The sequence below is a fragment of the Chrysochloris asiatica genome, unplaced genomic scaffold, assembly GCF_000296735.1.
Source record: "Chrysochloris asiatica unplaced genomic scaffold, ChrAsi1.0 scaffold00012, whole genome shotgun sequence".
Taxonomy (NCBI): domain Eukaryota; kingdom Metazoa; phylum Chordata; class Mammalia; order Afrosoricida; family Chrysochloridae; genus Chrysochloris; species Chrysochloris asiatica.
The window spans coordinates 32875676-32890566 of record NW_006408530.1 but is presented as its reverse complement, the minus strand read 5'-3'; the positions used below and the strand labels follow the sequence as shown (position 1 = coordinate 32890566).

The following is a 14891-nucleotide window of genomic DNA, read 5'->3' as shown; positions in this document are numbered from 1 at the left end:
TCACTCAAACATCTCGTAGTGGCGGGTCTGCCTCACCCTGGGCACCATGTCGATGAGGAGTCTGCAAAGAGAGAGACAGTGGAGTTCAGCTCAACACTTGGTCCCGGAGCGCTTAGGGAAGCTTTCTTTTTTAAAAGATACAAAGTCACAAACCATAAAATTCATCCTTTTAAAGTGCATAATTCAGTGCTATTTCGTGTATTCATAAGGCTGAACTACTATCTAATTTTAGAACTTTTTAGCAACCCCAAAAATAAAAAGAAACATAAAACCCCAAAGCAGTCGCTCTTCATCTCCCCACCCCGTTTGCCCCCAACCCTACTTTCTGTCTCTCTGATCCTGCTCAGTCTTTTTCAAAGTCAGCAGATACCACTCGGACCTAGAGGTCACAGGTCTAAAGTATGACTCTCTGCATGCTGCAGTGGAGTCCCGGCGGGGAAAGAGGCTGAAAGAACGTGAAGATGTAAGCAGACACTCACTTGACCCCATAGGCAAATATGGTGAGGCCGATGAGCACACCTATACTGCCGTCCAGGTACCAGACCGCTGCATTATGCTTGAACACCTCGGCACTCAGGAGAATGGAGAAGCCCATCACGCCACCCACAAGGGAATTAAACCCTGCAAAAGAAGCACAGGGAGCCTGGATATCAGAGGTCAGAGCTGTTAGACACCAAGAAAATGACCAAAATGTTAGGAAAGCCTGCCTGTTCTGGAGTGTGTGCCTGGAAGCGCTCTCAGATGCCTACGTGACTTGTCAATTCTTGGCTCAGTGGTCACCAGGGACCTCCCTGGAGAGACCCCTACCACCTGTCTCCATCCTTTGATGTCATTAACTGCCCACAAGTTGATCCCTGACTCACGGGGACCAGAATGAAACACTGCCCAGTCCTGCACCATCCCCATGATAGGTCGGGGGCTGAATGATTATGTTCCATGGGGTTTTCAAGGCTAATTTCAGAAGCAAATCACCAGGGCTTTCTTCTTTAGTCGGGAAGCTCCACACAAGCCCCTACTGACAGATGGGTGGCCAGGAATCAAACCTATATTTTCTGCATGGAAGGCGATAATTCTACTGCTAAGCCACCATTGATGACTCTCCATCCTGCTTTATTTTCTTCCAAACACTTATGACCATATGCCATAGTACGTTACGGTTTGTCTTCCTCTCACACCCATTAGAATGGAAGCCTCATGAGGGGCAGAGATTTTGCTTTCGGTTGAATTTGCAGTCTCCAGGGCAGTGCCTGACACACAGTAGGCATTCATTGGCTCAAGTCTGTTGAATGTGCACTGGGCCAAGCACTGAGCTGTGTGTTATATATGTGCTATGACATACACATTTTCTCAATCCTATGAAGTCAAATTATTATCTCCAGTTTACTGATGAGAAAATGAACTTCAGCATCAGGAAGTTAAATAAATGGATGGTGGTTTTGCAGATTGAGAAGCTGGGCTTCTACCTGAACCCCTATCATTTCCATCCATCTTGTTGGTTGCTGTCAAGTCAACGCCAACTCATGGAGACCGTACATACAATGTAATGAAATGTTGTCCTGTCCCGTGCCATCTTCATCGTGCTTGGTATGTCTGAATCCATTGTTATATTGCTATTATGTAACACCTTCCAAACTAGGGGCTCATCTTCCAGCACTGTAGCACACAATATTATTGCCTGGGCTCATTTTCTGAAGTATATCACCAGGTCTTTCTTCCTGGTCTGTCTTAGTCTGGAAGCTTGTCCACCATGAGTGATCCTGCTGGTAACTGAAATACCAGTGGCACAGCTCTAACCTCACAGCAACAGTGCAAACCACCAGAGTGTGACAAACTGACAGAGTCTACTCTTAAGTAACCTGACTTTTACTCTCTCTCCAGGAAGAGCAATGCAAATTAGCGGCATGGTTGGAGAAAGCAATGCAAACAGAAATGGAGCCACTCAACTGTCTGGTTTCATGTATCACCTTTGGTTCCCACAACTTAGAAATCACACTTCCGTTTTCACCTGTGAGTTTGTAAAGATAATATATCTGCTGCACAAGACCTGTTTAAAGTATTGAAAATCAAAGATGCCAGTTTGAAAACTAAGGTACACCTGACCCAATAACCTCATATGCATGCAAAAGCTGGACAGTGAATAAGGAAGACCATAGAAGAATTGATGCTTTTGAATTACGGTGTTGGAGGAGAATATTCAAAGTATCATGGACTGCCAAAAGAACCAACAGATCTGTGTTGGAAGAAGTATAGCCAGAGCGCTCCTTGGAGGCCAGGATGGCTAAACTTAGTCTCTCACACTTCGGACATATTGTCAGGAGGGACCAATTGCCAGAGAAGGATATCATGTTTGATAAGGTGGAGGGTCAGAGAAAAAGAGGAAGACCCCCAGTGAGATGGGTTAGCAAAGTGGCAGCATCAGTGGGCTCAAGCGTGGTAATGATAGTGAGGTTGGCCCAGGATCAGGCAGTGTTTCATTCTGTTGTGCATAATGTCACTACGAGTCGGTACTGACTCGATGGCACCTAACAACAACAACAACAACAACAACATACATCTTAGGATGGCGTCTAGCTCTTCCTGTGGTGTGGTCACAAGTGTCCTGGCCTGCCTCAGCATACTGGTGACCTCAGAGTCATCAAGCAGGGCCCAGCTGAGCCACCATCTACTGCCAGAAACTTCAACAACAGACCCTGGTTTGTGCCAGGGGAAACTCCACCTGCACAATAATGCCATTCTTTTGCTCAGTTCAAAAACCCCAACAACAACAACTCCAGGTGCAAACAGGATCATTGCAATCAAGCAGCCTTAACTTCAGGGCTCGATACGTAAGGTATTTCTGTTGTGGCGCTTTAGGATGAGCATTGGACGTTAAGATCAGCAGTTCAAACCCACCAGCTGCTCCTTGGAAACCCTGGTGTGGCACGGTGGGCTAATGTGCTGGACTGCAAAGTCAGTTTGAACCGCAAGTCGGCAGTTCAAGCTCACCAGTCGCTCCTTGGAAACCCTATACAGAGTTGCTAAGGGTCAGGACACTTAACAACAACAAAACAGTGAGTCATAACTTACTCCAGGGCACTCAGCAACAACAGTAGCATACCTAGGGGAGAGGAAGAATGTGGGGACAACAATGATTTCAGCAAAGCCCTTTCCAGAAAACCCAAGGAATGGGCTTCAATAATGGTTGCTCCCCAATAATGGGATTAAGAAAAGCCTGGTACTAGTTAATTCTGTATCCTTAACTAACTCCCTCCTTCTGGGGGCTCTTCTGCCACTGGTCTTTCCTGACTGCACTCTTCCTTCCGGTTTTACTCTCCTCTGGAGCTTCCTTCTCAGCGCCCAGGCCAATTTTATGTGGCCTCTCTTCTAGTTACATTCTCCCCCCTAATTTACTGCTTTCCAATCCTATAAGCCAATGGCTATCAAATTTATTTTTCTTTCTTGATCCTTCCCTTCAGCTGCAGACCCAGTCACTCAAGTAAGCATCTCATACTTAGCATGTTCAAAACAGAAATCTCAATTACTACCTCCCGAAAGCTTCACCCTCCAGTTACATTCTCTGTAAACAGGGCCACCATTGCCCAAGGCTAAAAACCTAGGTGCAGGTGATGAATTGAATTCTGTCCTCCCAATGCTGGAATTCTGACCTATATAGCTGTGGATGGATGGAATCCTCTTCTCTGTTCTTTTCTTTGTTTCTCTCAGTGTATACAGAGCAGCATAGACAGAGATGCACGAGCACAAACAGGAGAAGAGGGGATAAACACCCTGTTGAGACCTCCAAGACACCAAGGAATGTTGGGTTTAAAGAAGCTGAGACAGGGATATTCCCCAAGAGCTGACAGAACGATTTCCCCATTAATGACTGGCCTGAATGTGGACATCTAGCCTCCTAAACTGTGCAGAAATGAATTTCTACCCTAAAGTGAGAGGACTGAGAACTGAGAACTCTGAAGTGCATCCATCAGCTATGGACAGCTGATCGTCAACAAAGGGCAGAAGCATATTAAATAAGAAAGAAATAAGTCTTTTTAACAAATGGTGCAGGCAAAACTGGATATTCACTTGCAAAAGAATGAAACAGATTTCCTATCTCACACCATATACTCAAGATGGATCTAAGACCTAAAATAAAACCTAGAACTATAAAGATCATCAATGAAAAAATTGGACATACTTAGGGGCCCTAATACATGACAAATACATCAAAACACATTTTCAAAATTAGGCACTATTGTACATCAAAAGATTTCTCCAGAAGAGTAAAAAGAGAAGAAGCCACAGACTGTGGTGAGGAGGGGAATTGGCATTGACGTATCAGACAAGGGATTAATCTCTAAAATTCATAGATGATTTCAATCCCTCAACAAGAAAGAAGACAAATTATTCAAAAATGTAAATGGGCAGAGGACCTAAACAGATATTTCACCAAAGAAGATATTTAGGTGGCCAACAAATATATGAAACGATGATCATAATTATTAGCCATTGAAGAATGAGATATCATCTCATCCGAGCAATAGTAGCAAAGTTAAAGAAAAAAACAAAAAACCAGAAAGCAATAAATGCTGGCAAGGGTATGAAGAGATTAGAACCTACATACACTGCTAGTGGGACTATAAAATGGTGCAACCACTGTGGAAAACAGTATTGCATATCCTCAGAAAGTTGGAAATAGAAATACCACCTGACCCACAAATCCATCTACTTGGTATCCCTCTTCTTGGTAGAGGGATAGAACCTAGATAAGCAAGAACCACACACAATTAGATATAAGCACACCCATGTTCATCATAGCACTATTCACAATAGCAAAGAGATGGAAACAACCGAAATGCCCATTAATGGAAGAATGGATAAACAAACGGGTACTTAATACACAGTGGAATAATTTAAGATTAAGGATGAATTTGCATGATATCATAACATGGAGGAACCTGGAAGACATTATGCAGAGTGAAATTAGTCCATCACAAAAGGACAAATATTATATAAGACCACTATTGTAAAAACTCAAGAAAAGATTTTCACATTAAAAGAAATAGTCTTTGATGGTTACGGGGGGGGGGGGGGGAGGGAAGATAAGACATTAGATAGCGAGGCAACACATATTAACTTGGGTAATGGGGAAGGCATACAATGAGAGGTCAGCAAAAACAGAGAGGCAAGGAAAGACACTGGGAGAAGCGCAAGAATTGAAGGCAACAAAGGTAAATAATGTTATATACACAGTCCTGCAATTCCAGGCATCTATGAGTAGGTGCTGGTATGGAGCTATAGAATAAGCAAGCACTGGACTGCAAGGTTGCTTTGAGCCACAAAGTCGGCAGTTCAAATTCACCAGCTGTTCCTCGGAAACCCTATACTCCCTGTGAGTCGGCCCTAACTCGATGGCACCTAACAACAATAATGAGCGATGCATGGGTAGGTATGCAGGCTGAACAGGTGTGGGAGGGAGAGTGGGAGTATACACACACATATATAAAAGTTGCTGTTGTTGAAAGTGCCGTCAAGTTGGTTCCAACCTATAGGGACCCTGTATAGGGTTTTAAAGGAGTGGATGGTGAATTTGAACCACCAACCTTGTGGTTCAAACCGACATTGTGGTTGAGTGCTTATCCTACAGCACCACAGAGAATACATCTATGAATGTGGTGGAACATACAAGGGGCAACATTACAAAAACTTCTTATCCATAACCAAACACCTTGAGGAAAAAAGTCACTGAGTCTGGGGGCTCAGGACCATAGTGTTGGGGGACATCAAGATCAATTGGCATAACATAGTCCACAAAGACAATGGTCTACATCCTACTTTGGTGAGTTGTCACTGCAGTCTTCAAAGTTCATGAGCAGCTATCTAAGGTACAGCTATTGATTGGTCTTCCCTTGTCCAGAGGAAAGATGATGAAAATGGAAGACCCATGGAAACTATGAGTCCAGTGGACTAATGGACCACGTGAACACCAGTCTCCACAACCCTGAGACCAGAAGAACTATATGGTGTTTGATTACTACTATTACCTGTTCTGAAAAGGTCCTGAGTAAAGTGGGAGAAAAAATGTGGAAAAAGCTCAAAATTGTAAAAAAGACCAGACTTACTGGTCAGATAGAGGCTGGTGGAAGACTGAGACTGAAGTCTTTAGTCTTCTCATCTTTCAGGTCTGGAAATAAAATCATCTCCAATTTTCAGCCAAACAATAAGGGGAACGGAGTCTTAATGTGGCAAGGTGGTATAAAGCACTAGACTGAAAGGTCAGTGGTTCAAACTTACCAGTAGCTCCTCGAAAATCCTATACAGGTTCGCAATGAGTCAGAACAAATTTGAAGGCACTAAACAACAACATAAGGGGAATAGTAACACTAGCAAGGTTCACTTACCTTAGAATAATTGACCATTTGAGATCAAAAGGGCAGCATTTACCCAAGGGCAAAGTTCAGAAGGGTTAGGAAAGAAGCAGGAAAAGAAATAGGAAACAGTGAGGAAATGGGATAAGTGAGGTTACATTGAAGGGACTGTGATGAATGAGATGAAATAAAATGTATATGAATTGTTGAATGTAAAACTGACGATCTATCTGCTCTGTAAACCTTCACCCACTTCACAGTAAAAAGTTAAAGACAATACATAAAAGAATGTTAATGATAAAATACATACAGTTCTGTTCTCTTGCACCACCTACCTGTGGTATTCCTGTTACAGCAATATTAAGAAACTCATCCTTGTCAACTCTCACACGCCAAGGGTTTCCTAGAAAACCTACTCTTTCACCACCCTGGCCTGAGCCCCCAGCACCTAGGGCCTCTTCACCAGCACCCCTGCTTCCCCTTCTGCTCACTGTCTCCCACCAGCCACTATCCACTCCCCTCAGCGCAGCCAGAGAGTCTGAGGAATCGTCAGCCAAAACCCTCTCTAAGAAAAGCACCCCCTTACTAATTTGAATAATAAACTAACTTCACAGCTGAAAGGACTTGACCCTGCCTCTCCCACACAGGGGCACCATGGGAGCGGGGGGAGGGGGATGGGGGTAGGGAGTGTCGAGTCACACCAAGTGGTACTGTCAGAGGGGTGATACCAAAAGGTACATCTATAAAATGTTCATGTAGTGTTTCTGCAGAAATGTATTTTTTTAAAACAAAAACACTCAGCTTACATTTACCATAACACCTACAAAGCTATAACTCTATGCTGATTTACTTTTTGACAACTGCTCCACTAGAGAAAGATGAGGCTTTCTGTGCCTTTGAAGGTTTAAAGCCTCGGAAACCCTTCACAGGGTCGCTGTGAGTCAGAACCAACTCAACAGCACTTAACAAATAAACCTGGCATGGCACTATAGGAGAAGCATTGAATCACTAGGTTGGGTTGAGCTTCAGGTTGGCAGTTCAAACCCACCAGCAGCTGCTCCTTGGAAATCCTGCACAGGGTCGCTATGAGTTGTAATCCACTCGACGGCCCTTAAAACAATGTGTTATCGGGCAGAGCTGTCATTGTCACCCAATTACATGGATGCTTACAGTCTCTTGGTTTCCTCAAAAACACTGCATGCACATGTCGCTTTTGTAGCAGTGGATGTTTTTATTGTCACTGATTGTCAAATCTGATGTCTTAGCTACAATATTTTGGCAAGTAGTGTTTGTGAACCTATATCAGTAACATTGTGTGTGTGTGTGAGAATCAAGCAGTAATTAAAGGCAAAGGAGAAAACATTTTTTTAAAGTTTCCATTCAGTTACTAGTAATGTTGCAACTAATGATGTTATAATGTAGAAAGATTTTACAACACAATTTTGTTGTTCCAAGTAATTCTGTGTACTTGGAACAAGGTGGTCTTTAAGGAAAATAGTTTGCAGGTGATCTTCTCCAAAGGGAGGTGGATTGTTGAAATGTCTAACTTTCTATTGCAGGATGATTTCCTGTTCGGTGTCTCCATGAAGTGCCATTCAGTCAGTTCTGACTCCTACCTACCCTATATAGGGTTTCTGAGAAATACCTGTGAGTTTGAACTGTCAACCTTGCCATTCAAATTGACCTTTCAGTCTAGTGCTTATCCTATAGCACCACACCAGGACTCCATTTACAATTACACTTATCACATATAGACCTATGATTAAAATAGAAAATAAACCTTACTAAGGATTCCGGGAGCTGTAGGCTTTGTTGTTAAGTACCGTGGAGTCGGTTCCGACTCATAGTGATCCTGCACAGGGTTTCCAAAGCTGTAAATCTTTACGGGAGCAGAAAGCCTCATCTCGCTCCCATGGAACGGCTGGTAGTTTCGAACTGCTGACCTTGAGGTTAGCAGCCCAATTCGTAACCACTACGCTACTAGAGTTCCTTAATGCTAATCATCAGGTCTGCGGTTCAAGCCCACCAACTGCTCCTCAGAAACCCTATACAGGGTCGCTATGAGTCAGAACTGACTCGAAGGCACTTAACAACAACAAGCATTCTATATGGGGAGTGGGTTACTGCACGGGGAGGCACCAAACCGATGGATGCCACTGCCCCCACCCCACACCCACTGCCCTCCTCCTTGTCCACTAGGCTCCAGCCACAATGACCACCTCCAATAGCCTATGAGTACTCCTCTGACATGGGGAGGGTGGAGCAGGTAGGGGAGGAGTGGTTATTCAGCTTCACCTGAGATGTACCCACCAGCTCCCAATCTCCAATTTAGCTCCTCGCACTACACAGGTGAGAACCATAGGCTCCCACCCCCACCCCCATGGCTGTCCCAGCTGTAACTCCTCAGATGTTCTGGGCCAAAAGTGCTGCCCGAGTTCAGCCCAGGACCACAGTCCTCCTGGCTCCTTCTCTCTGGACAAGGAAGAAACAGGGCCCAGCAGTCATTTTGTTTCCACATAGGTCATGTAGCCAAAACTTTCCTGGTCTCCACAACGATGTGTGATTTATAAGGACCATGAGCCAACTGCAGACTTTGGTCACTACATTCTAAGGCCTTATACCTGCCAGTCTTTTGTCTGCTGAGGCATTGTAACTACCTGTTCTTGAGTTTCACGAAGTATGGCGTGGGGCCCACTCTGAGGGCTTGAAGCCATCTCTCCTGCTTGTCTTCTAACATATCAAGAATATGCTTTCCTTCTCCTGTTGCGATTGCTGGAGTTTACCCTCTTCAAACTTCCTGTTCTATTCACAGGTAGAATCAGGACAGTCCTCTTAAAATTAAGAGTCTCCGCAGCCCACATCTTTTCTCAGAAGGGCAGCAAAAGCACTGTGATGGGCCACCTGGGCTGGAGTGGACCTCTCTCATAGTCTCTACGTTAGGGGAGTTTTAGTGTGGGGTGGTGAGAGGAATGGGAAGGAGTCCCTGGGTCATGCAAAATCAGTTAACATGTTCTACTGCTAACCAAAAGATTGAAGGTTTGAGTCTACCCACAGGTAACTCAGAAGAAAGGGCTGGCAATCTGCTGCACACAAAACTCAAAAAACCCTTGAAGTCCCAATGGAGTACTGTTCACAGAATTAGTATCTGGTTTAAGATAGGGCGTTCTGAGGAGTAGTTAACCACCAACCCAGGGCAGATGAAAATTCTCAACTCCCCTTTTTCCAGCTTTGCTGTGGCACAAGTGGGCCCCCGTAGCAAAGCTTGGAAAGGATGCAGAGAGTGAGGTTACCCTAGATGGCCACTAGATGGCCACTCAGTTCTACCAAGTCACCCCACTCTGCATGCCAGATGGCAAGAAAGATAATCACCCGCAAGGGGCTAAGGGCAGCAGACCCTCCACCCCAAATAGCACACAGCTGAGGGGTCCATGATGGTCCACTGTGTTCACCTGCTTGTTGCTGTGGTTAAGTTTCATTAAGTCTATTACAATGCATAGCGACCCTGTATAGGGTTTCTGAGAAGGTGGATTTGAACTGCCGACCTGTGGGTTCCATCTGACCTTGAGGTCCAGTGCATCATCCTGCAGCACCACACCAGGACTCCTGCTAGGCGGGGCTTTTACCTGCTTAGCTCATCGTGCCTTTTATTATGACAGAGCCTGATTCATTTCAACTTCTCTCCTTGTAGGCTGAGTAAATAGTATACCATGATTGAGGGAACAACTCTGTGTCTGCCCTTGAGAATTAGAGAGACTTCCCAGCCTCGGTTATTCCAAGCGCAGACCCTGTCTAGCAAAAGTAGCACGCCATGTTCTCCATCCATCACTTACCCCCAGGGTTCCGCCCCACTCCACCCCAGGCACCAGGGTATACTGAAGAATTATCGTTAAGTGGCCTGGAGTCCAGTCGTTTCAGACTCAGACTCATTGCGACCCTGTATAAGGGTTCCGAGACTGTAAATCCTGTGCAGAGCAGAAAGCCTCATCTTTCTCTCATGTACTAAAGAATAAGTGCTGTTAATCATTTAAGGACACAAAATGGTGCTAAAGAATGACTGAGGAAACCTAGATTAGAGGGTCCCTGGCTGTAACGTCTACAACAAAAATAATGTAATTAAGCATATTAATGTCATGTAGAAACGTACCATATATGAGTGTCCAAGTACGTTTGACTTAGAAAACAGATAGCTCATTTCAGAGGTCTCCAGACTTCATTCCAGACTGGACACTGTCTGTAGTTCAGAATGCTGCCCCCATGTGCCCTCACAATTTTCCTTTGTCTGACTGATACTATTAATTTGCTGTACTAAAAAATAAAAATTGTATCTCAGTAATAATGTAAGACAAGCTTTAGCCAAATCCTGATAGCAGTGAACATAAGATGATTAAATACTCAATGCAACAAAACCATATTCCAAAACCAAAAGTTGACTCATAGGTGACACTATATAGAAACTGTAAGTTTCATCTTTCTCACTCAGAGTGGCTGGTAGGTTTGAACCTCTGACCTTTCAGTTACCTGCTCAAATTTTATCTCACAGCACCACCAAGACCCCTTAACAAAACCAAGTTGTTGGTTGTTGTTGTTGTTTTTGTTAAGTGCCCTGGAGTTGTTCCAACTCATAGCAACCCTATATAGGGTTTTCATGGAGTGGCTGGTGGATTTGAACCCCTGGCCTTGTGGTTAGTAATCCAGAGCTTATCCTACAGTGCCAAGAAAACCAAATCAGAGACTATCCATTGTGCTGCACACATAAGGTGAGGTGGTATGGAATGTCCCTCAGCTGACCCCCTTTCCCACTGCTCTCACCGAGGGTCCACTCTCCCAGAGGATATCCTGGTGAACAGAGAAGGCCTGCAGGAGAAGCAGTTTGCTGAATTTGCTTCTTTATTGGAGAGAAAAGGCCTGGCTCACCCCATCACGACCAGCACCGCCACTACCTGCCCCAAATAGAAGTACAGTCTTACCTAAGCAGTCACCTAGGACACACTCTGGAACCACCCCCTTGGGGAGCCCCCAACCCTGATGACAGGGTCATCTGGGATCCCCCGTTCTATTATTCCAGGAAGGCTCCAAAAGTGAGTTAAGAACAGAGGAGGTAATTACAGATTGTTCCAAATTCTGCTAATCAATGGAATGAGGAAGCCCAACCTAGACACCACAACTAACAGCAGGTTATAATTACTGCCGCATATTTGGCTGATACTCCCACTGTGCAGAGCACACCAGGAGGGTTGGGCAGGGTTAGGGGGAACTGGAGATAATAGGCTGGCAGGATGGGAAGACTCCTGAATCTTGCTCTATGGAACAGCGCATATACTCAGTCTCAAAATCAACCAATCTCTCTCACTCAAACTCTCTGGCTGTCTGATACACACACACACACACACACACACACACACACACACACACCACCCCCACCCCCACACCACCCCCCACCCCCAGCTCTCAATCCCATAGCACTCAAGGTCAATTCGTCCTGTGGCTGGCTACTTTATATTATCACTGACATTTCCTCAAACCCCACCACTCCTTTCCACTCCCTTTGTCCTCCACACCCTCAGCTCTTTAGAGGACTTGCCCTATGCCACTGGCCCCCACCCAATCTGTCCTCCACCCTTGACAACCAGAGGGTTCTTTAAGAAACATCAACCATCCTACCTCATCTATACAATGGTTGCCTATTGTATCTAGCAAAACATTTAACCCCTAGCCTCCACCCAATGTCCTGCAAGATCTGGCCCCTGCCCACTGCTGGGCATTCCCTCCCTGCTTGCCCCTTTCTCACTTGGGCCCTCCCACATGCCCTGACCTTCCTGCTATAGGATTTCCAATGCCTGTGCCAGCTCTCCTCCAGTTTTCCCAAGTTTGTGGGACATTTTTTACTTAAATCATCCACTTACTTCTCTTTGCAGTGACTCCTCCCAGGTTCAACAATATCACGGAACTATTACTTCTGTGTGTAGATGTTTTTGTGTGTGCAAGTAAAGTCAGACATTAGAAGAAAAGTGACAGCAGTAGAAACGGTTTTGATTGTTGCTGTCACGTTAGCCCACAGCTCATGAGGACTCCAGACCCACTGTGATACACAGAGCTTTCATTGGCTGAGTGTTTAGAAGCTTGCCAGGTCTTTCTTACTAGTATCAGCTCTGCTATAGCGAATCAGGAGTCCTGTGGGTGAATGCACTGGACTGCAAAGCTGGTTTGAACCTCAAGGTTGGCAGTTTAGGCTCACCATTTGCTCCTAGAAAACCCTACACAGAGTAGCTACCGGTTGGGACCAACTTGACAGCACTTAACAACAACGTAGCAAATCAAGTCTCCCAAATGAAAGGGCAGAATTTGACCACAGAACCACTAATACCTCACAAATAGAAACTTTGTACCTGGAATAACAATACCATTAAGTGAGGGGAGAGGGTTCATGGTTGTAAGAAGACACGGGTCTTACCCCACAGACCATGGTGGGGAGAGGCCGGGGTCTCCTGTCTGGGGGAAGGGTGGCTTATTTACTCTTGAGTACAGTCAATGGCATGGATGAAAATGTGAAGTCCCTGAAGCTAGAAAGGTGTTGTGAATCCACCTTCCACCTCAGAACAGGGAGAGGAGCTCCTCAGCCCAAGGAGTGGGTATACCCACCCGGAAAGAATACAAGAGCAGAAGCAAACATCAGGGACTGCCTGAAGTGGCCACTTGAGGAGGATTCTGGGAGCTGCTGGTTGCAATGAGTGTGGCGCTCTGGAGACCACAGAACCTGCTCTCACTAGTGTGCTGCTGGGTCTAGGTCCTCAAGTATGTACTCCCAGGTAGGTATATCAGTGTCCAGTTATCAGTGTGCACGCATCACATGGACTGAGGCATTGGTTTAAATATCACTGCCAGGCCAGAGATGATGACGTGGAGCAATGGAGCAGCTGGAGACTTTAGATCCAGAGAGGGAGAGCGACTGTGTGCTGAAGACCTGGGGAGCACGGGGGAAGGATTGCATGGAGGGGATTGTAACCATAGCAATGAGATATACAATATACGATAGAATGAATGTAAAACCAATGTTCTTCCATGTAAACTATCACATAATTCACAATAAAACATTAAAAAAAAAATGGACAGGAAACAAAAATAAATAAACAAATAAATAAATAAATAAATATCACTGCCACAGCCCACCTCAGAGCCCCAGACTCAGAATCACTGGGGGTGACATGCAGAAATCTATTTGAACCAAATAGCCTGAGCAGCTTATACGATGTCGACCTGGCAGTGGTCAGCTGACTAGAATCTGGGATATCCTGATCCTGCCATCAGGATGTCAGAGGGCATAATGTCTAGCCTGTTCAAAGGATCCCCACCCACATACACATAGACACAGGAGATGGGGTTCTTGAGCTTTAACAAGTTGGGTTGAGTTGGCTCTAACTCAAAGTGACCCTAGCTGTGTGTGTCAGAGTAGATTTGTACTCCATGGGGTATTCAAAGTAGATTTATACTCCATGGGGCTTCACCGCTCGTTTCTTCTGAGGTGCCTCTGAGTGGACTCAAACCTCCAACCTTTGTGTTGGTAGCCTACTATGTTAACTGTACCACGAAAGGTTCATTCCCGTGGTGTTCCTTGAGTGTGAATCAACTAAACAGCCCCATTTGTTCTTCTTGCTTTTTGTTTTAGTTCCCAGGTTGTTGTTGTTAAGTGCCATCGAGTTGGTTCCGATCATAGCGACCCTGTAAAGGGTTTTCAAAGAGTGGCTGGTGGGTTTGAACCACAGTCCAGTGCTTAGTCTACTGTGCCACCCCAGGTGGTTGTTGTTAAGTGCTGTCAAATTGGTTCTGACTCATAGTGGCCCTGTATAGGGTTTCTGAAGAGCAGCTGGTGAGCTGGAATCACTGACCTTGCAGTCCAGTGCTTATCCTACAGCGCCACACCAGGACTCCACTACCCCAGGTTAGCAGAGGTTAGCTATCTTCCTGAGAGAAATTGCTGCAGACTCAAGAGTGGAGAGCAGAGACTGGCTCAGGGATAACTGAGTACCGGGCAAGGACAGTCAGCCCACCCACCCACCAAGGGGACCACAGACCCACCCTCTGCCCTGTTTCTATCAACAGTTCTGCCCACTTCTGTGGATTCTTGAACCCTGCCGCAGACTGGAAACATCGCTGTCACTTCCTGCCCCGCTGAGCAACAGGAGACCAGCACCAAAAGACAGAATCCAACCCCATTACTTGGGTGAGTGAGGGCTCCCATACTGCCATCCTCCCCGTCCTCCAAACGAAACAACAGCCTCCCCACTCATGTGCACCCTACATGCTACATAGGAGAGAACTTGACAGTTTAGGGAGAGGGGAGTGTTTCTTTTCTCAAAAAAATAAGTTAAACTCTTTTTGGCTATTTTGTGCAGCTTGGACCAACCCTTAGGGAAATAGCTGTCACAAAATCAAACAATGTTTCATTAGGCAAATCTACTGCACAAGATCTCTTTAAAGTGTTGAAGAGCAAAGATGTCAGTTTGAGGAATAAGATGCACCTGACCCAAGCCATGGTATTTTCAATAACCT

The 14891-nt window shown here is 45.3% G+C and overlaps 1 protein-coding gene across 1 annotated transcript in view; it reads right to left on the bottom strand.

Moving 5' to 3' along the window:
• The window catches only part of TMEM163 (transmembrane protein 163), a 295491-nt gene continuing 280600 nt past the window's right edge, over window positions 1-14891 (bottom strand). The window contains exons 7-8 of the mRNA XM_006834587.1: window positions 480-621; window positions 1-61 (exon numbers count right to left, since the gene is read on the bottom strand). Of these exons, the coding sequence (XP_006834650.1) occupies window positions 1-61; window positions 480-621 (203 nt within the window). The remainder of the gene's footprint in view (window positions 62-479; window positions 622-14891) is intronic.